Below are 23,876 nucleotides of genomic sequence, written 5' to 3' on the forward strand. Positions count from 1 at the left end.
GACAAAGGTAAATTTATGTTTTCTGTTTTAAATGAATTTGTAGCGATAACCCTTTAAGAATGAATTAATTTATTAAAGTAATAACGTGGGCTATCTTTTAATCAAACCAAAAAAAACTGTTGAAGATGAGGTTATGAAACTTTCCTAAATACAATTGTTTTTGTAAATAAAAATAATAAAAATAATATTGGAGAAACAACAGGTTATATTAAGATATACATTAGTTTTTAAATTTACTTAAGACATAATTGATTAAAACCTAACTTTTCTCTATTAAATCTTTTCTTCCAATTTAATGAACGTACGAAGATATAATATTCATACACATACCTAAATTACATTTCCAGGAGACTCCACTTGTTTACACATATATACTACAAGAAGCTTTAAGGAAAAGTACAGGAAACTAATTTACAACAGTCAAACATAAAACAGTTATTAATTATATAAGCATTAATAATTACTGTTAATAAATGAAATATTTATATTACTGTTAAATGTAAACCAACAAATTAAAAACTGAACTTCACATAATTAAATGTCAATGTGCGAAATTATGCTCATACAACAGTTGGTTTATTGATTTACTTTGTTTAAAGTGCGGACTATGATATTTTCTGGACGTAAATTTCTAAGCATGTTTGCATGTACAAACTTGATAGATTATTCAGATAAGAAATAAAAAGGAGAACTGAGTCTCAGAAAAGTATAACAGAACAGAATGAGAAGATGAGCCGCTCATTGGTTTGAACATTTGAGGAACAAAATGCTATTTAAGAAAAAGGCTAATAACAGTTATTTATTTTAAAAAGCAGTTAAAATTTTGTACTGCAATTCTTAAACAATTTAAAAAAAATATAATACTCATAATCATTGATAAAGAAGTAATATTAAAAAAAACATATATAAATAATAATTACAATAAAGGGAATCGTTCATTCAACAACATTCAAGAATGAAATTTTACAGATATCCAGTTTAAATAACCATTTGAGATTCAAATATAATATTTTATTGATAGGAGACATCAATTTTAATAGATTAATATAAAAAAAATAGATGACTACAATTCAACGTTAGCAACTGTCGGTATTGAATGTTTGTTAAAATAACCCACAAGAATAACCAATAACACAACTTCATGTATTGATCATGTTTATGCAAGATTAGCCAATAAAGAAGGAAGGAAGCCGAGGGAGCACAACTGCAGGAAGATGTTACGGACAATGCTTGGTAATGTGTGCTTGCAGATGTGTGTCTGTGTCTTGGTAATGTGATATGTGAAGTGAGGGAGCTGTTGTGTGCAGTAAACGGACTATAGGTCCACGCCGTAAAACTTTACGGACCATTTATCACAAACTTTTTAAGGGGTGGACAATGGGTCCAGATTCAAGGGCTGGGACCCACCGTCCGACTAATGTTTCTTTTAGCAAAGGTTTAACAGAGGGCTGTGGTCACATTGACAAGGGGGCGTAAAATGTGACAGGATTAACTCGGGTCTTATAGAATGCATATGGCATACTTCAAAAATAGGAATTTCAAATATAAGATAATTTTTTACTTTTGATAATTTTTGTCAATTTATTTATTTTGCCGGTTCGCAAATTTTCTTAAAATATATAAAATAGTACGCATATACAAAATAGTACGCATATACAAAATAGTACGCATATACAAATTTACCAATGTCAGCAAATTTTCATTCATTTATAATTTTAACTAATTATAATGTGCCCATGTAATGTGTAATGAAATATACGTAAGTCACTGTAGATAGGTTTATAAAACACCCCATGTATAAGATAATAAAATATTTTGACCTTGTAAAATCAATCATTTTAAGTTATTCGTTACAAATACACATGTGACATATTAGACATGAAAGAAAAGTTTATTGTAGTCCTTACTGTTTGTTCTTATAAAACCATATAATACCCGTTAAAGCTGACGTAGGCTATAAGTCTATTGGTGTGGTAGGTACTTCATATACAATGGCATACTAACGATGGAACAGTGCTCTGATTTTTAATTTTAATTTACAAATATCCGTTTGCATTTTAGACGTTATTAAGAACAATTTTTGGTACTTAAAAAATAGCGAAACCAAATTACTAATACTAATTCACAGTGTTAGAAACCTAAAATTATAACGCAACACTATTACATACATATACAAAATTAGTCATTAGTACTGTATCATATTTTATTACTCAGACTACAATATATTGCTGTTTGAAATTGGCTTACATTCATGATAATTAATTATTTATTATTCTATTTAATGTTTGATACCTCAAATTTGGTTTCAGTAAAATCCATTTAACATTTATTGCATTAGCATTAAGGTACACGACTGCAAGGAGACATCACTAGAGTGAAGAGTGTTCAAGTAGGACCGATAATGCACTGCTAGGTTTAGTGATATCCACATACATACGGTACAACTGCCGCATTCACTATTACCACGTCTTTACTCAACACTCTTGCAAATACATTTACTTACATATATGCAAGTCTCAAGTTGATCTGTGATTCGAGTAGGCTCAATAACCAAACTCTCCAAACCATTCACGGCCTACACGCATATATACCTATATCTTGCTGCATTGGTGTCATCCAATAAATTAGTATTTATATCATCAACCCAATACAAACGTTTTAACATTTTTTTTAAACAGTATTATTTAAATTGTTTTTCAGTTCATCAAAAAAATCAGATTGAAAAAGAATACAGGTATGTATTGGTACTATATGTATACGTCCTATACATGGAGAGGACACCGTTAAAATGTCTGGTGTTTCAATTATATATAGACGATATTACAAAAAGAATCCCTTGCCTAAACTGCAACACTTTTCGTTCTATCATTATCATTTCATTTAATAAACAGTGTATAATTGGGAATAGAGTACAAAATATTCTCACTTAAATTAATTTCTAATAGTATAATTACAAATACACAGGGGAAAAGTGTTCGTACTTAGCATTGCTTAAAGTTATAGACAATTTTACAAACTGATTTTTTACTATTGTTTTAATTTAATTACCGATGAAGTTAGGTGAATTGATTAAATTAAGACATTGGTTATAAGTATTCATAATGCTTTTACGGTTTTAAGCTAAGAGACGTAAACTAAAATGAAGTGTTAAATACAAGCCTTACCGACCAAAAAAATCAAAATATAGAGAGCCGTATGCCCTATTACAATGTATCAAGGTTACCCTGCAAATTTACCTGATTCGTAGCTTTCTCGTCTTCTTTGAGTAGGAAGATGTTTCCCCCTCAAACCCAAAGTAGCCGGTAGTCGCTGCCCCTCTGTAACTGCCTCCTCATTGCCAAGAGCCGCCTCCTCGCTGGTGTTAGGACGTCCTGATTTTTTCAAGTGTTTTCTCAGAAATATCGCAACTAGCCATTTGTTTTAAAAATAGAAAGTGAAAGTGACAAAGTCAAGAATTAAAAACCCCCATTATTAATATATTTGACCGAGCGTGATCGTGAACAATAAACGTGTTATACTTTCAAGACAGGAACACGATCACTACGACTCTTCTTATCTGAGCGCTGACTCAGGACTGCCACTAAATACAGAAATGTGATGCGCAATGGCAATTTTAATGACTTCTGCAGATAACACAGCATTGTGTTTTGCCAACCATGTATGGAATTAATTAACTGATCTCATTATCGAAGATTTTATTGCCCGTCAATGTGGTTTACGAACCATATCGTGTTGCATCCAGATGAAACTACATTTATCAACTATGGAAAGGAAGTTCATATTTCAAATAATATTTTATATTATTATAAAATATTATAATAATATTTTAATAATATTAGTGTCCCTTGCTGCGCTTAGGACACACTATTGTTCATAAAACACGATTTGATAAATCAAATTTTAAACACAAATTACTAACGTTGTAAATGCGAGCAGTATATGCTTACTGGGCAGGCAGGCACACACACGATCTACAGGTATAAGGATCTCTTATCAATGCGAACTTCCAGCTTAATTGACTGATAACGACGTCAAGCGTTACTAAACTATACTAAACGGTATAGGAACAATAACCGCCATAGGGAAGCATACTACCGTATTAAATTATAAAAAATGTTATATACCTAGTAAACATTTTGCCTATAAGCTTTTAACTAGATAAAGACAGATTTATCGGTCATGATGTTCTGAAAAGATTGAAGCCCAAATTGATTATATTAAGATGCAAGAAGAATTTGGAGAGTTCGTGATGGGAATGCCTAGGGTTAAAATTGGACAAACTCAATGTTTGATACACACATCACATATCACTGGAGGAGAATCTACTTCTATTTTAAATTTGAGTTCAGAATTCTAAGACATATTTCTTCAATATAAGTAAAACCTCTATCAGTATCTGTAATACTCCTAAACTTAACACTCCTACAGTTCCAAATCAGCCCACTTTAAATCAACGGCCTTACGATTACCCGAAGCTCTAAAACCAATTTTTCATGATGACATTGACGAGATGCTCAACAATGATATTAATAGAGAAAGTGTTACCCTGTGGAAATCATCCATTGTGTTCGTACCACAGAAAAGCACATACGGATCACTAGAGTATCGGTTGTGTTGTGACGTCAGAAGACTTAAAGTCACTAAAGATGACGCACACACGCTGTCCAGTACTGCAGAAGTTGTTTAATAGTTGGTAGTTCGACTTATTTTTCAAAATTGGATTTAACAGCCAGCAGATTTAAATAAAAGAAAATGATAATGAGTATAATTTCGAGTACAAAAGAATGAAGGGATTTAGATTAAAGATACTCCAGCAAGTTTAATGGACAAAGTTTTGAGATATCTCTTAGGAGAAGAGTTATCTCATATAAATGTGACAGCTTATAGTACGGAAAGAATTTAAAATCAAACTTAAAAATGTACAATTATTATTCCAAAGACTACAGCCAGAAAATACGTTCCTAAGTCATGTCATTAATAACGATGGAGGATTACAATATTCATATAAAATAGATGCAGTTAGAAAATTTCCAACATCGACCAATGAAACTCAACAGATTTCTTGGTCTTACAGAACATTACAGACGTTTATTCTAGAATTTGCCTAAATTTACAAATCATTCAACTACTTATTTAAAGAAGGAATCGAATTCAATTGTACTGATAGTTAATAAATTATTTTAAACTAATTAATTAAAAACTAATCAGAGAGTCAAATTCTAATAAAGAATGTTTAATCATAACCGATTTCTCACGAGATGCTTTAAGAGCTGTTTTGCCTCAAGGAACATTAGGCAAAGACGACAGACAAGTCTTATATGCTATTTTAACATTAAAGGCCGAGCAGAATTACAGTACAACTGATAAGGAATTATTTGCCGTTTTATGGAGAAAAAACAATTTAGAACCATTTTTTGGGAAGACATTTCAAGGTAATAACGGACCATAGGCCATTAAGATGGTTAATAAGCCTGAAGGATCCAGGAAGTACCCCCATTACCGACACCTTAAACAGCGCATTGTGAATATGCTACTGTCTTCCAGGATTGTTGTTTCTACTCTGCCCCACAGAAACGGCTTGCCACTGTTGTCATCAAATTAATCAAGAGACTGCACTGGTAAACAGCAGTATAGTACAGTACTACACGAATCACCCTTATTGTAATAATTAACCAACAACATTTAGGTAGGTCAAAAAGAGTAACAGGCTAATTATGGAGTCTTGAGGAACCCCATAAATCAGACCCTCCTCTCCCGATTTGATGCCTGAAATGTCTACAAAATGTGTCCGATTACTGAAATACGATTAGAGCCACTTGAAGCACTCCTCGCATCCCGTAATACTCGAACTTGTAAAACATGATTTGGTGGTCGACATAGGTAAACGCTTTTTTTATAAGTTGAGGAAGATACTCAAAGTATCTCTTCAACCTTAAATTCACTCTACTACCGCATCGTCTAGATGCAAGACTGCGTCTACTGTCGATTAGCTACTTCGGAATCCAAATTGATTTCAAGCAGCAGATAAATACCATCTGCTGCCTAGAAATTCTAGAAATTCACACATCGGGAAAGAAAAAGCTTCTCAATGATTTTGCTGAAGACGAAAGGTAAATTGAGTTGAAAAAAGGTCACACTTAGAGTGACTTTAGCGATTTTGAGAGGGGAATGAGACGTTCCCGAGTGAAAATATAGGTTAATAAGGCGTTAAAATAGTGGAGCACTGTTATAGAAGCCACGTTAACACGTCATTTTAGTCATTACACTGATGTGTTGTAAAGCGTCTTATCACTTTACAAGTCTCCTCCTCTGATACCGGGACTAAATCTAATAAAGATACTGTATTTGCACTGATAGGTGAAGAGTCTGCCTATGTGGAGGTTGAAGTCCTAGGTTAGCTCCAACTGAGAAAAAGACTTAATCAATCTCCTAGACTATCCTTAAAGGATCGTTGATGACTATATTTGATTTGTAGTTCAATCGGTTTGTTATTCAATAATTTTTTCGATGATGGTCCATGCGGTTTTTTAGATTTTGTTCGACATGAGCAATGCTTTGTTTACATCATAGGCTTTCGCAGATTCTATGACTTTTTTATAAATTAGCAATTTTGAAATAAATCTTTTGAACTCTCGGTTAAGTGTGTGCTTGTTAATTTTTAAGAAAAGTTAAATTTTTACGCTAGAAACCAGGATACATGAGTACTTTTTATTCTTTGGTTTTCCTTAGGAATAGCCCAAGTCTAGGTGGAAATTAAATATTTGTTTGGATTTTCGGAATTGCTACTCAAGGGGATCCCCAGAGTTATAACTTTTTTTCCTCAGTTAAAATTTGAGCAATGCTATGTTTGTGGGTTTGTGGGACCCCTTGGTGCCTCGTGACCATTAGCCTGTTGGCCATAGTGGTCTGAAATTGCTGTGTCAACTACCAAGACCTCAACGTCTGTCAAATCTGTGATGACATTGTCAATCGCGGTCGCTGAGTTGACAGTCACTCTTGTTGGAGTCTTAACTGAGCATTTTAGGCCGAAAACCTCAGGAAGTCAGCTACCCTCCTTGTCATGAGACTATCGACATCTAAGACGTCAATTTTGAAGTCTCCCGTAACTATAAAGCCGCGAGCTTCTCTTGAAACAATTCCTAGTTTCTGTTAGGGGACCTGTATAAACCAATCAGTGTGTGAATGTTTTGTTCTGAATTTTAACCTGTAAGTTTAGGTTTTTGTATGAAGATTTGAAAAGAGTGAGAGGAGTAAAGAAGAGCTCACTTTTCAGAAATATTGCTACACCTCCTCCTTCGAAAGAGTTTCGGCAGTACAAATTTACCATTTGTTGAATTGGAATTTCAAACTTTTCGATATTGCTGTCGTTAGAGGAGTGTTCGGTCAAAACTAGCAAGTCTGGATTGAGATCCATGCTAGTTGGTATGACAGTAAGTTCATAAGCCTTATTCGTAGCCATTTGTGCATTCTGATGTGCAAATGACACTGCTTTGAAATGTAATTCTTTAAATTAGAGTTTTTCATGTTATTTTTTCAGTAAAAAATTTATGGAGAACAAATTTTGAGCCTCTACTTAAATAACCGAGTTGATGTGCAGGCTGTTTCTAAATTCTTTGTTTGAAGGTTATTTTTGACGATGGAAGGATTTTGAAGGAAATAGAATTTTTCCGGACATTTTCCATTGTTCAGTGAAACAAGAAATCAGTAACACTACGTTTCGAGATCTGCAATCTGAGCTCTTCTTCAGGTAAAGAACTGACATAATACATATTTACAAACTAGGTTAAAATAAACAAATCTTACCAAAGCGTCGTGGCACGCCTAAGTCAGGAATCACAACCTACATGTTGTTTGTCAACCTCTTGTTTCACTGAACGATGGCAAATGTCCGGAAAAACCCTGTTTCCTTGTTTCTAAAATTGACGTTTCTAAAATGTACCAGCGACAGATTCATAAAAGATTTTATATTGAAGAGTGCGAGGAGCGGGCGTTGATAGAGACGACGGTGAAGACTCTGAGCCCAAAGGTGACAGAGATGGCGTTGGAGATGAGGGTGATGGAGACTGCGTCGGTACCGGTGGTGGTGCTATCGAGGGAGCCGCTCTGCATGCCCAAGGTCGACCCTCAGGAGCGATAACTGGTAGTCTTCTATGTGTGAAAAGGAGGTGAGTTCTGGGTGTAGACAAGCACCTCACCAACATCTCGGCCAGCAGTCTCCTGTCACACATCGCCAGGTGTAAACCATGTCTCGTGAAATACTTCCGGCTAATGGTGTCAAGACATACCATTTGGATGTCGTGTCTGGCAGCTAGATTTTCGATAAAAACATGGCCTTGTCGTGGAAGATATTGTCAGGATCCTGCAGGCCGTAGGAGTGTGGCATAGTGGCGACTACTAGTTGAGTGTCGGCCGGTCTGTTGGTGATGTACTGCTCCATATGCAGGTAGATCGTGTGCTGGGCGCCGGTAGCCAGGTCATGGGTTCCGGCAATCAGCACCTCGCAATGAAGCCTAGCTCCATGTGGAGGCGCGGTTCTGGTCCTGGCCGACAGTGCCCGCAGGTCAAGGTGTGAGCTGAATGTAATGTTGGCACACCATGACATGTCGTTTGGCATAATATAATGTTTTGTGGAAAAGGACCAAAAAGACAACAATATATTGCTACTATACCGGGTGTCTTAAAATTCCCCCCACCACACCATTATCTTTCTTGTAAATAGTGATGAAGTAATAAATGAATAAATAAATGAATAAATGATTTATTTCCTAAAAAAACACAAATATAAGTATCAACACAAAATCATATGCGTATTACATATGTATACTAACATATATAAAATTCTATTATGACAAATAAAATATAATTTTATTAGGAAAATAGGGATAATTTTATTGAAGTGATTTAATTCTGTGGATCTTCATAATATAACTAACTGAAGAGTTTTTATGTATAAAAATTGTGACATACGCCTCCTCACCAAAACGGGATATATTGTGAATAAGTCCAAAGTTTTAGATAGGAACCGTTAGCAAACGACCCCCTCATTTTAAAGGTATTACAAAAATAATGGCACAAACTAGAGGTCTCTAATGTTACTATCAAATTTTGTAGTCTATTAAAGTTTTAATTGTTTCATCAAACATCTACAATTTAAGTTGCATTTAAAGTTATTGTAAGACACATAAAACATTCACTCACTAGATATATTTAGTCGTGAGACACATTCAGTCCAGATACTGTGTTAACAGAGCGGCTAATGTATATTCTATCTACTGGTCTATCCGGATAGGCAGCATTGAATAAACTAACTGATTCAGGAAAATTTCTTCTTATAATAATATCATCTATATTTTATATTCAATTGACGGAGCCATTTTTATTACATACGATAACAATGAAACACCAAGAAAATGCAAAGCTAAAATTTGAAACCAATAATGACCAACCTGGACTATATTTTTCAAACAGATTTAATTTCTTACTTTCAACTGAATGTCGTAAGTTTATTAGGAATAAATGTAAAGCCATAATGGAAGAAACTGAAAGATATACCGTTTGGGAATACATGGACTGGAGCACATTTTCAACAAACACGGGATGCTATAAAGAATCCATCTGTCAATAAAATCACCATAGTAACTCATTTTAACCAATTTTACCGTTAAAATATTAAATAATTAATATTATAAAATTCCTTTTCAGTTTGTTTTACTAAAATTTATCTAACTCCAGCAAAACAACAATGACAACATCTCGAAGTTTATAATAACTCCCTATTCAATTGACGATGACATGCTTATTAATGATATGACTAGAGCAACTCATCATCATTATAATACTAAGGACTAATTTATTAACTTCTACCCAAGAATGGTAATATATGAAATTAAGTATTTAATGGTAAATTAAAAATGTATTATGTTGTTGCTGTACTCTGAACAGGTTTTTTCAAATTAAAAATCAAAACAAAATACATATTTTACAGCCTGTAGCGAAATTGTATTGCACAACTTTCTGATGATAGAATCCCGATTTTGGTATGTCTGTCTGTAAACATTATAACAATAAAACAAATTGGTCTATATGGTTAGAATTTGGTATGTAACTCTTCTCTACTAGCATATCTAATGAAAATTGTAAACATCATTATATAATGGTTCAAGTTCAAGTTTAAACACATTTATTTTCTTGAAATATATAAAGAAATACATATTCCATGAGTACTGATTAACTCGCGTGGAATAATTGTTCTATAAAACGTAGTTTATGGAATAATCAGTTGGCACGTTATTTATGCTATATAGCGATTCTTCTCTACAGCTAACATAATTTAGATAATAATCACAATACTACCTTATTTTGAAACAAATGTTGTAGAAACAATTGATCATTTTAGATTTGTAATTAGAAAACAGCTATTAATGGTTAAAAGCCCAATAGTTAAACAAAATTCAGTTCTTGGATCAAGAATATGCTTTCGGCAAGAAAGTATAAACACTCACAAATAAAATAGGTATAATTATTTTATTTTAAAACTGATTTCAACAAATCTGTATGCTATTTTCGTCGTTACGTTGGACACAAATGATTATTATTGCACCTCTAATTAAGGATTGACAGGTACAGAGTTATACAATTTTTAAAATGTTTAAATGGTGTCTTTTAGAAATGAAGATTTATAATATTTATTTAATTCTTTTGATAATTTCCCCTTAAATACCTTAGCACGTTTTAACATATAAAAAAAACATATGGACAGATGCACCAACGAAGAGAGATAGGGCATGAATTTTATTTCTATGAATTTTGTTGCTTTGTTTTATCTTATATAGTATCATATCATGAAGATGTGCCTACTCTTAAAACACCTTAAATATATCAACAAAGAAAATATATTTTAAATTAATTTTATATTGCTCTTTTGTATTCATTACGTTAACATTTGGTTAACCCGTCAACTGTAGTTTTCGTGGCAAAACATTACAAAACATCTTCTGATAACGTTTCATTATTTTCATACTTGTCCTGATAAGGTAGCAAGCAATAATATATTTCAATACTAAAAACCATCGAACAATAGTCGACTATACTGATATCGAGCATCATTAATTTTAGTATCAGTCTTTTAAGATTTATGAATAAGGAATGTTTATCAATGGTTACGCTAATCAGCCAAAAAACAATGGAAAATCTTTGTGCTTGATATCAAAACTGTTACGGTGTATGTTTTTATTGCACATAATTGATTATGATGACTATATGAGACAATATACTTCTGATTAAATTTACAGTCTTGCTTCATACGTTCAAGATATACACTACACCACGAAAGGTAAGTTGTTATATTGTATATAAAATGTTTTGTCATACGGAATATAATTGACAATACTATAACAAAATTTATTTTATATTTTATTTGCATCTATACAGTTTGCTAATAATTTCTTGAATAATCAACAACTAATTTGATGGTAAAAACATTCTGACACAATAATCAAGTAATGCACTTCCCAATATGAATTTACGTTTAGTGTAATTAATAGTATATTTTTATAAATTATTTACTTTAGATGGAAAGAAATTATATGTCAGCGTTACTATACTTTAATGCTTTATAGGAACGAAAATTTCTTATTGAGTTAAATAAATGTAAAATTTCAAATAAATTCAACAATAATGAAGATTAGAACTAATGGGTAATATGCTATTGTATTTTATTTACTTGAATTCAATGAATCGCCTACAAACGAATTTTAACCTAAATATGGTTTTAGGAATTGCATTTACTTTTGTATTCGAGGGCTATTAAATTATATCTATTACAAATAATATATGTAAATTGAGAATTTATTTTGTATTCTTTTTTCATAGAGATTAAATTAATCAAATATAATAATTACAACAGTAATTTTGTTTCTGTCTGTCTGTCTGCTCGGTATGTCGTAAAATAACTAACCTATAAACTTGACATTTCTGATGAAGCCGAGTTGGGTGATGACGCATGTGACTCCATGGGATTTGGCTGAGCGTTAGCATTTTTTTATTGGTTTAATGAGTAACCATGATGATAGCGATAAAAAACAGAATAACTAAATTTGCAAACAAGTTGAGTACAATCATGACTGTGTCAAATACAAATAACAAAATATATAATCAAATATTTTACACAGTACATTAGTATTTTAAATTACAATTTTTTATCTGTAACTTAATTTTACTCTATACCTAGTTCATCGTCTGAAAATTGTTTAGAATACTATTATTTGAAAGAAACATAAGCAATAAATCACTATGTAAAACATATTAAAGATATGATTATACAAAGGAGTTGTTGCAGGAAATTATGTACAAGTTGTTGTTACAGAAAATGGTGTTGAAGAAACTCATCTGTTTCTGCCTGGTAGTAGCGATGGTTCGCAGTGACATGACGGTAAAAAAATATATATGTGATTACATATTTAGTTATATATGCTTTTGTTGGCCATAATTGTCAATGTAAATACATATTTACGTAAAAACTATAATGTTTTTAAATATATCCGCAAAGTATGTAATCCATAGACAAACGGTACACAGCTAAGAAAAAACAAACTTATGGAAATAGATGTTTTCTTGATTTTTACTTTAATATGTTTATTTTTATGCCTTGTGACCATTAAAATTGATATTAAAAATTACTTTAGTCTGACATATAAATAGATTTAATTACACTGACGTATAAAAATATATTCATAAAATATAAATTTGTAATATGACAAATTTAGTACGATTGAAAGTTATCGTAATAAATTACCTGACAATCTTTTAAATAAGAATGTAATAAAAGATCAAATGTTAAGTGATTAGTTCACATAACAAATATTTTTTTTTGTAAATGTGAAGAAACACCAATGTTTATTATATATGAATGTAAAATATTTCGTTTTTTATAATCATTACCTGCAGTGACATTATGTACTGTTAAATTAAGGAACTATTTTGAAAACCTACGTATTTTAATTTATTTATTTATTTGTAAGGCTCTTAGTAGTATTTTTAAAAACCACCAGATTTACAAAACATTCTATCTAGACCGAAATTAAGATATGAAGTCAATTCAAGAATTAATAACATTAGAAATAACGTGTGTAATCCACGTAACAAGCCAAGAGGCGGCATTTGTAAGATGTTAATAAATTCAATATATTTTTTAAAGTAGTGCAACTGAAAAAGAACATCCCATTAAAGCCAACATTGATTTCACCTCAAAACACGTAATTTATCTGTCCCAAAGATTATATTGGAAAAATATTTCCAAATTAAGAGTGAGAAAAACCAATCATCGGTTTGGATGTTGGTCATCAAAATTATAAATTACGTGTTTTGAGGTGCAATCAATGTTGGCTTTAATGGGATGTACTTTTTCAGTTGCACTACTTTAAAAATATATTGAATTTATTAACATCTTACAAATGCCGCCTCTTGGCTTATTACGTGGATTACACACGTTATTTCTAATGTTATTACTTCTTGAATTGACTTCATATCTTAATTTCGGTCTAGATAGAATCTATTCGACAAAAAAACTCGAAAATTGCACCAACCTAAAAGGAATTTACCATTTATAAACCAAAAGTCAACCAAAGTATTAATCTGATTAATTTAAGAAATGTTGAATCACACATCTGGTAGATTTAAAATCAAGGCAACCATATGGGTTCAACCTTAGATGATTCTCTTTTCCTTATTTTACATGAATTTTTAGTTCAATGTAAACATTAACATATATTTTTACATACAGCTGATCGGAAACTTGTTTTGAATAGGATTTAATTGTAAAAACTCTTGTTTGGTTATGTTGTTGTATATGATTTTACTTCAGTTTGTTTCTTTTATTAATCAGTGTGTTTCTGAGGAAGGGTTTTAGGAACTTGAAAATTGAAATATGAACATTGATTTTTCATATCTTCGACCTAATTGGAAAATTATGCAGAAATATATATATATATATATATATATTTATTTATATTATATTATATACATATATTATATATATATATTACGGTATATAAATATATATATATATATATATAACGGGTGAGTTTTTAAAGTGATCCAATAGCTAACTTTTTAATTATACGACTTAGCACCTCATTTTAAATTTGTAACTTGCTTAATTTTAAGTTTCATTCAGGAATGCACTTTCAAATTTAGTTAATATGGCCGCCATTTCCAATATGGTAGCCAACTTTAAAATCTTGTATGGAACACGGTGTATTTTATGTTTTGATTTTAGACTCTAATCTAAAAAATAAAACCTTTTTGCACTTGAGAGTTTTTTAATATCTCTAATGGTTCAGGAGCTACGTGGATTAATTACTAAGTAATAATTAGTATTTTAGTTCCATACTGTATTTGGGTTGCAGTATTGTTTAGAAATCTAATTGTTGCATTTTTTCACTATCCAGCTGTCAATTTCTAATCAAATTCAAACCTGATTCTTGGAAGTTACGGCGTTCGATGAAAAGGTGGATATGTTGTTAATATTTAGTGAGTGTCAAAAGAACAAACGCGATGCTGCAAATTTGTATGCCGCAAGGTATCCTAATAGCTATGTTTACACTTGTGCGATTTTTGATTCAACTTTCTTTTCAATTTTTGCTTCGTCTTGCGTCAAGCGCATGCGTTTTCCGAGCATTCTTTTGACGCATGCTTCATTGCTGTTTACATTTTAGCGTTAGTTGTATGCTTGACGCAGTGTCTTTAATAATTATTTAGTGTTAAAATGGACAGTGACACTGTGTTAGCTGGTATTAGTGTAGCGTGTTTATTATTGTCAAAAGTGCGTAAACGTAAAAGGAAAGTTAGGTCTATGTGGATGTGTGATTATTTGAAAAGGAGAAATAATGGTATTTTGAACGATTTGGAACTGAATGAAAGTTTTCTATTCAAAAATTTTACCAGAATGAGTAGAGAAAACTTTTATAACCTTTTAGAATTAGTCAGAGCAAAAATAGAGAAGAAAAATACTACCTTCAGAGAAGCTGTTCCTCCTGAGATCAGACTAGCGATATGTCTGAGATATTTAGCAACAGGTGACTCATTTGCATCTTTGATGTACCTGTTCAAAGTATCTAAGCCATTGATTTCGTCGATGATGCCAGGGGTCTTAAAGGCAATAATTGAAGCAGCACTTCAAGATTTTGTCAAGGTAAATGTTTTATTTACATTATTACCCAACTATAACACTTATTTCTCAGTATTATCAAGGTTAAAACACAAAAACTGTTGTACTTCCCCAAGCACATTATTTGGATGCTGGGATTTCTCTGTGGAAATTTGTAGTTGAGAAAACTAATGGTAGGTTCGTAGTGGGTACCATAAGAAGAATCTGAAGAGGGGCCAGAGGGGCTGTAATATTGAGGAGCTACTGTGTTATTTTGTAAAGAATTATTCATTTCCTGCATTTCAAAATCGAAAATCAAATTTTGTATTCTATTTCTGGCAATTGCCTGGTTACGCGGAGTCAACTTCCTTAGCTGGGTTGCTATCATCTCCCCAAATATAGAACAGTCATCCTTTTTCAGATAATGATTTAGCTGCTACTTCAAGAAATCCGAAGGCAGCCTCTTCTTTTTTCCTATCATCATCTATTTTTCTTTTAATTCCTCTGCAGGTCTGTGGTGTTGGGAGAAATTTTTGCTGTCGACAAGAAGACGATGCTGTATCTTGAGTTTCAGGTGCTTCTTTTTCTGGTGGTTGGTCTTCATCCTGAAAGAAAAAAAACATACATAGTTTTTGTTTACACCTTTATTAAGCATTCGAAAATTTAACTTAGATCTTCTTTTACAGCTCCCTGCGAACGAGGACGAATGGAAATTAGTTTCCCATGATTTTAATGAAGTTTGGAATTATCCACATTGCATTGGGGCCTAGGATGGCAAACATGTCCAAATACAACGTCCGGAAAATACTGTTGCTGAGTATTACAACTACAAAGGTACACACAGTATAGTTTTGATGGCAATAGTTGATGCCCACTATAAATTTATATACGTTGATGTTGGTTGTCAAGGACGTATTTCTGACGGTGGTGTTTTTAAAAATACTACATTTCACAAGAAAAATGCCAGCCAAGGAACTGGGATTGCCCCAAGATGAACGTTTGGAAGGGTCGTAATCTTCCTGTGCCTTATGTATTATTAGCAGATGATGCTTTTTCACTAACGGAAAACATAATTAAACCCTATGTGACAGACTTACATCGTGGTTCACCACAACGAATGTATAATTGGACGCATTCCAGAGGGAAGGGTTGTTGTAGAGAACGCATTTGGAGTGATGGCTTCTGTCTTCAGGGTTTTTCGAAAACCCATCGAAGTTAAAGTTGAGAATACCGTTATAGATATTGTCCTTGCATGTGTTTATCTTCATAATTTCCTCCGTTCCCAACCAGACTGTTCACAAAACTACACTCCTTCAGGGACGTTTGACCGTGAAGATGTTAATACAAGAGAGGTCATTCCAGGCACATGGAGGAGGCATGCTGCAGGGGATACTGGATTAACAGCGCTTAGAAGACCCCCCAGAAAAATGACGAATAAAGCAAAACAGGTTCGATCAGAATTCAAGGAATATTTCTTAACTGGTATTGGATCTATTTCAAATTAGAAGACACGATTTTAAATAATGTAATAAAACGTTGTGTTATCTAATTTTTAAAGAATTGTATAAATTAATGTTATCAAGGCTGTATTGACTGATCTTTTATCATTAAACATTATTATTCATCCAAAAAAATGAATAAAATATGTTAATAAAATATGAATTTTCAAAACTACCAAATTCTTTTATGTACACCCACTGTATTATGTGCAATTCAATAAAGTACTCTCTATTTTATTTTATTACTAACAAAGATTGTTGTCACATTGTTTCAATTTGAAATTTAAATAAAAAGGAAATAAACTTACTGCTATGTTGTCGTGTATATCGTCCTCCCCAATTTCAACTTCTTCGGTGATCGTATCCTCTAAGGAGTCCTTCGTCGTGCTTGGAGTGATTGAGTCTCCGAGAAATAACAAATGCTTGTAGGCAAACCAGGAACTTTGATATACGTCATCAGCACTGGCACCACTTTTTCTTTGCGACATTTTCTGTTGTTCTTTTGAAAATATGAACGAAGGTTTTTTATTTTGGATTTAACACCTTTTTCACTCATTTTGTACTTCTCACCTAGTGCACGGTAAGCGTCATTACGTTTGTTTTTATTGGTATAACACTTGTCCTTTATGTCCCACAATACACTATAGTGTCTGTAGTCTTCTATAAAAATCAACAGTTTGTTTATCTGAAGACATCATTGTAATATATAAACAAAACTAACAAATAACAACTGTAGTAATAAATATATGCAGCACGGTTTGACGCACGAATATCCCAAAATTATGGAACTGCTTGCTTTGCAGCACGCGATTCAGAAAGAAGACTGTTTTCCCGGAAAACAAGCACTCTTCTCCGCATGCGTCACGTGCGCTAGCGCATGCGCTGTGCAGCATGCCTCAAACGCACGCAAAATCGCACAAGTGTAAACATAGCTAATAGACCACATCCATCATGTAGTGCGTTAGCTCGCCTTGGAAAACAAGCCCCCGATCTACAGGATCTTTGGCTCCTCGAAAGCGTCAACGTGCAAAGCGAGTTACAACAGAAGAAGCTGAAATTGATGTTTTAGCATCAGTGTATGACTGTACGCATATTTCAACTCGTGAAATAAGTAATGGATTAGGAGTAAGTCAAACTTCCATTGTAAACATATTTAAACGGCACAAATTTCATCCTTTTAAAATGAGTTTACGTCAAGAGTTATTGGATACAGACTTTCTCCGTAGGTTGCAATTGTGCAATTGGTTGCTACTGGAAGTTGAAAATAATCCCATGTTTTTAGGAATGGTTCTCTTCTCCGATGAGGCGAAATTTGTGAGTACTGGTGAGGTAAACAGGCACAACATGCACTATTGGTCTGCTACTAATCCTCACTGGATGCGCACCGCAGATCAACAGAGGCGATGGTCGCTTAACGTGTGGTGTGGCATCCTAGGCAGTAAACATTACTGGTTAACACTTTTTTGATGGAAAACTCAACGGTCCGCAGTAAGCTGAATTTAACAGAGGAACTCTCCCTATCCTTTTGGATGATGTTCCTATTCAAACCCTGAACACCAAGAGGTATCAGCAAGATGGCGCCCCTCCGCATTATGCTCAAGCTGCCCGAAATGCGGTGAGTGAGAGATTTGAAGAGCGATGGATAGGTAGAGGTGGGCCGGTAGCGTGACCTCCTCGATCACCTGACCTTTCTCCTTTGGATTTTTTTCTGTGGGGAGCCATAAAGAATAAGGTGTACCGCACGCCCCCCCCTACAACTCCCGAAAACATGCGCGAAGACATTTTAATTAGGGTACAAAGAGTGCATGTGCAACGACTCATAAAGTGCATTGAGGCAGAAGGGCGGCACTTCGAACATTTGATTTGAACTTGTAAAGTTACTAAGCTATTAGAACTAGTCCTTGTTTTGGTATTGCTATTACAATACTAATTTTTCAGATATTATTTTATTGTGTTCAATAAAATATGTATTCTTTAAATATGTGTGCTTCTATCTAAGTCGCTGCTTCTGAAATATGTTTTACCTCAAATCTTTTTTAACAAATATTTAGTCGAAAAGTTAGATGGATATCAAAGCTAAATGATTAATGCTCAGCGTAAAATATGTCTAATATCAAAGCAAATACAAACTATACACATAAAAAAACACCAACAACACATAAAATTAACATTGATTAAACGTGCTTTAAGAATTCATGCAACTGATGATGAAAACTTCCAGTCCACGTAGCTTCTGAACCATTAAAGATATAAAAAAACTCTATATTGCAAAAATGTTTTTATATTTTTGAGTAGAATCTGAAAACAACATAAAATACAGGGTGTTCCATACAAGATTTTAAAATTAGCCACCATATTGGAAAATGGCAGCCATCTTCAAAACATTTGAAATTATATTCCTGAGTGAAACTTAAAATAGAGCAAGTTTCAAATTTAAAGTGTAGTGCTAAGTCGTGTAATTAAAAATGTAGCTATTGGATCACTTTAAAAAACTCACCGTATATATATATATATATATATATATATATATATATATATATATATATATATATACATATATATATATATACAGGGTGTTTGAAAAGTATGGGTACGGCTTAATAATAAAACACAATAAATACCAATGTTTTTTAGTTTTATTTATTGTGTTATAAATTTATGACATAATTTGCTAATTAAAAAAAGTCAGTGAAAACACATTGGTTAGTAGAGTGAAACGCCGCCAACCGCATCAGAATACGACGATCCAGTCAGAAATGGCAGCGCATAATGTAAAAACAATGTGTACCTAAAACAACCCGCCATTTCTGATTGGATAAACCTTTTGAGATGCGGTTTTGCGGCATTCAACTCTACTACGTAAGCTCTTTCAAATGAGGTATCACTCGACCCATGCTTCAATTTTAGATTTCCAAGTTTTCCTCTGTGGGCCGTCCCCCCATGGTTAGCATGTCATGGTAATAGCAAGAAAAAATAGTTTACATAGCCATATGACACAGTGCAAAGCTTATAGATGTTATATCCTATGGTTTTTTAAATATTAAGCCGTACCCATACTTTTAAAACACCCTGTATATATATATACACACAATACAATACAGTACGTCCTAATTGTTGGCCAGTAAATTTGCCAAATATACAAATGTATTATTATATTGTCTATACAGTTACATTAAACAGTAATAATTATATTTCACCACATTTTGTGGCTTTTGAGATTGGTATCTGTAACGTACATGATCAGTGTAACATAAATGAAATATTGAACTGTTTGAATTACTTTTACTGCAGATACAAAATAGTCTAAAAGATTGGTATAATGTAAAACAGAAAAAGTACTCTAGAAATTCATAAATTGGACAATATGATATTTTACCATGAATATCCGTTAACAGATCATAGAGCATGCAATATTTAGAAATCCTTTCGGGAATGTGAAGTGAGTCGACATTTTGATTAACAAGGGTTCAAATTCGTTTGTTCTCAGTTAGCTTTTAGTATTGCAGATCTTTATATTATAACTCAATTTACAGTCATTTTGTGTTTTAGAATTAAATATATTGTTACAAAATTGTCAATAACTTGTAATGTATTATTCACAGTGGAAAATATCCAAACTGTAACGAAACTAGGTCAAAAATTTACAAGAGTAAAAATGAAGCATACTTTCTGGGCTAATCCCTGTTTGATACAATTTAAATTACTTTTAAAACCGTTTTTTAAAACGTATCCTGCACTTAAAAACCCTACATAACGTCATTGCACGTTACAAAAATAGAGCTCAATTATACAAAACTTTGTATGTTACAATGATGCCAAATGCTTGAAATCCTGTTGCTTAATCAAATCAATAATAATGAACTGTAATTAATGAATTGTGTTTTGAGTTACATCTTATACCTTGATCCTTTAGATCATAAAAGAAATATGTAAATTTAAGAAAGTACTTCGTGTTATATAGAAAAGACAAAAAATTCTCGCTATGACTATTATAATTACTGTCCAGCTAGTACTATCAGTTTCAGCTAGGGTACCTGGATAGGCTACAATCAAACTTACCAACTAAAGCTTATATTATTACTATGTTGTTCGCACCACTCGAGTAATGTAATATACTCAGGCGTAGCAATGTGTATGCAGAATTGTGTGTTCACTTTAAATATATGTAGTAGTACTAGACTTTTGAAATGTTACTTTTGTACGGGTTCAGTCGTGTGATATTATTTCAAACATTAGGCCTACCCATATATTCGAGTTTTCTGAGAAACTAAAAGGGGCTTACAACTGATTATACAATCAGCAATGTTTGATTTTGTTCAAAAATTTAAAGAAATTATGTAAGTAACATAAAAATAAAAAATGGTGGTATTTAATTGCAAACTATAGTTCATAGTGTACTGATAATCTGTAATATAAATGTAAAATATCTCTGGAACCATACATGAGGCTTTTTTGTGTAAATTCACTAATTAATAGTTTTTAGTTACTACTGTCATGAATATAATTATGTAGATACCTATTACAAAATGTGTGAGTATTTATGATAAATACCAGTACGACAGTTCAGAAAAATTGTAAAGTGATAAAATATATATTTTTTATTTATTTGAAATTAAAATAAGTATTCCAATCCTCTCCTTCGATTTGTCTGTTTGATCAGTATAAAAAATTATATATTTTGAAGTTAAATGTATGAAAGGGCCATTTGGCTTTATTTTTACCTCTGTACGAATGTACAAATAAAGAAATTATTTTTCATACGCTTGTATCGTAGTGACTAAGTACATATATAAAAAATATGATCATTATATCAATAGATATATTCATGTAAATCAAGGTAATAATAGCAATCAAGCATACAATATTACATTTATACTACATTATTGGAGTTCATACTGATATTCATGTAGTACATATATAAACAGTAAATAATCGTATTCATCAATTTCAGGAAAAGGTCTCCAGCTTCATAGAAACATCTCCCACAACATCCAACAGCGTGACCCAAAATTTAGAACAACTAAAGAAAGATGGAGCAAACCCACAGATGAATGGAATTTCTCCTCGTTCCTCGGGCTCTCTTTTCGGACTCGGGATCGGTGGAAATCTGCTAGGAGTGCACGCAGGTGCAGGTATAGGCCATGGCCGTGGAGGCTATGGTGATATGGGCCAGGGGTTTGTTGGCAAACCTGCGGGAAGTCAATATCCACAACATCCACAGTATCCACAACAACCCATGTATCCACAACTCCCCATGTATCCACAACAACCCATGTATCCACAACCCCCCATGTATCCACAACATCCACAATATCCATACTCTTCGTATATGCAGCCACAACCTTACTATGTCCCAGCAGCTCAGTGAACGCCTCAAGGAATGCCACCAGCAAGAGCTCCAACGTGTTACCTTCCCCCTTGCACGTAAATATATCTCAGCTGGAGAACTCATTGTATAGAGATCTCTCCACATAATTCTTTATTTAGCACTACTCAAATATATTTTCATGAATAAAGCATTAAAAATGCAGACTTTTTTATTCGGCGTACCTAAAATCTTTCCAGAGAAATTATTATAGCATATGGGTTTTCAGATCAATTCCATTATATTTTAAGTATACTGCAAATAGATAAAGAGATAATATGAACTATGAATAGTTTATTTGATACGTTTCATACGTATTTACAAATGGCACTATACTCATAGTTTGTATGAGAGAAAAGGTCTTTGTAAGGAAATCTAAAAAAGAATAATATTTAATTTTAAAACTCATTTCATAATCATTTTAACAGTATGTAATTTTAATTTTAGGACACGTCGTAGGATTTAGAATCTATCCTATCCTCTAAATACTTAGAGTCGAAAGAAGCAAAGCCAGAAAACGATAGTGTTGATGCAAAGTCTACAACTGAATGTGAAGAGGAGTGCGCGAATGCAACAGAAGCTCATATTTATATATTGCTAGTCGGTGAACCAAATAGAGCAATGCCAAAAGGCAAGCTGAAAAACTAAAGCAGAGAGAGAGACTGCGCAATATTTGTACTCAACAAAAGTAAAGCTGTACTTTAGAGTGGAGGGAGACAAGGCTTTGTGTGGTTGGAGTTTTCAGCTGCTATTATTCACCAAACAAACACTTACTAGACATTATGGGCGCCCTGGATGTAGCAGAAGGGAGGCAACCATAACAGGAGACTCAATGCCAATTCTCCGGAATGGGAGGAATCAAGAGAGAGAGGATGGTAGAGGTCTTGTTGAGTGGGCAGCAATGCTGAATGTAATATGTCTAAATGAATGTAGTGAACCGACGTTTATGGGAGGAGAAGCCACTTCAAGGGTGGATATTGATTCTTTTTCAGAGGGATTCCATATAAAACTATAATCCTAGGAAACAGAAATATTAAGTTATTATCAATGCATAGAGGTAAAATTTATGAGCGGGCCAGAAGGAGTATCACAGAATACAGTAAGGTGGCGGGTTGATAATGCAAGTTGTTTTGTGAATTAAGGAAGCAATACAACAGAAGCTCAGCAGAATGTCCGTGAGTGATCCTACCTCACTGACTAGGGTAGTTAAAGGGTATGCAGGGAAATTCTCGAGCCAAAGGACGTTCGTAGGTAAAGAAAACCAGCTTGCCGGTGGACAATGAAAATTTCGGACCTAAGAAAAACAAGCCTCAGGTTACGCAGACTTCTGACAAGACAAAATAAGCGAAACAAGGAAAAATGAGTCTCCTGGTCACTTTAAAATAGCAGTAGCAGAGACAAGAAGAGAGCTTTGCAAATGAATTTTAAATTAAATGAAGCTGCGTTGGTAATAAATGTGTGAAAGTGTAAACATTTCTGCAACATACATTAACAGAGGCAGAACTTGAAGATGCCCTCAAGAGAATAAAAAAAACACAGGGCCTGACGGTATCCACTCAGAGGTTGTTATAATTGCAGCTAAGGGCCAGCCTCAAAAGGTCCTTCAGGCTATGAACCATGCCCTTCTAGATGAAGATTTCTCATCAGAGTGGAAGAAAGCAAGGCTGCTTCTTTTGAAAAAAAAGAGGGAAATCAGGGAAATATACCAAAGTCGTAATGACAGCTATGCATTTTGGATACGTTTGGAAAGCTTCTGGAGCTTTTACTTCTGGGCAGCCTGAATGTAGAGTTGGAAAGAACTGTTGGTCTGTCTGAGAACCAGTTTGGGCTCAGGGAGTGCTTTTGTACGGTTAGCGCTATCTAGAAA

General features: G+C 33.2%; 1 protein-coding gene across 1 annotated transcript; it reads left to right on the forward strand.

The window, feature by feature from the left end:
- Positions 1–11,296: 11,296 nt before the first annotated feature.
- On the forward strand, positions 11,297–22,127 carry LOC124370892. Its single transcript, XM_046829196.1, has 3 exons — positions 11,297–11,332; positions 12,365–12,430; positions 21,596–22,127. Exons 2-3 carry the CDS (start codon positions 12,368–12,370, stop codon positions 22,010–22,012), a joined length of 480 nt encoding a protein of 159 aa, XP_046685152.1. The 5' UTR covers positions 11,297–11,332; positions 12,365–12,367; the 3' UTR covers positions 22,013–22,127.
- The last annotated feature ends 1,749 nt before the right edge of the window (positions 22,128–23,876 follow it).

This window comes from Homalodisca vitripennis, unplaced genomic scaffold, assembly GCF_021130785.1.
Source record: "Homalodisca vitripennis isolate AUS2020 unplaced genomic scaffold, UT_GWSS_2.1 ScUCBcl_640;HRSCAF=3096, whole genome shotgun sequence".
In the NCBI taxonomy this organism is placed as follows: domain Eukaryota; kingdom Metazoa; phylum Arthropoda; class Insecta; order Hemiptera; family Cicadellidae; genus Homalodisca; species Homalodisca vitripennis.

What these genes read in the sequence shown, in the direction of transcription:
- LOC124370892 (XM_046829196.1), top strand. Translation starts at nt 12,368, where the DNA reads ATGGTGTTGAAGAAACTCATCTGTTTCTGCCTGGTAGTAGCGATGGTT. An exon ending in TGGTTCGCAGTGACATGACG is followed by an intron (nt 12,431 to 21,595) that starts GTAAAAAAATAT and finishes CATCAATTTCAG; the next exon opens with GAAAAGGTCTCCAGCTTCAT.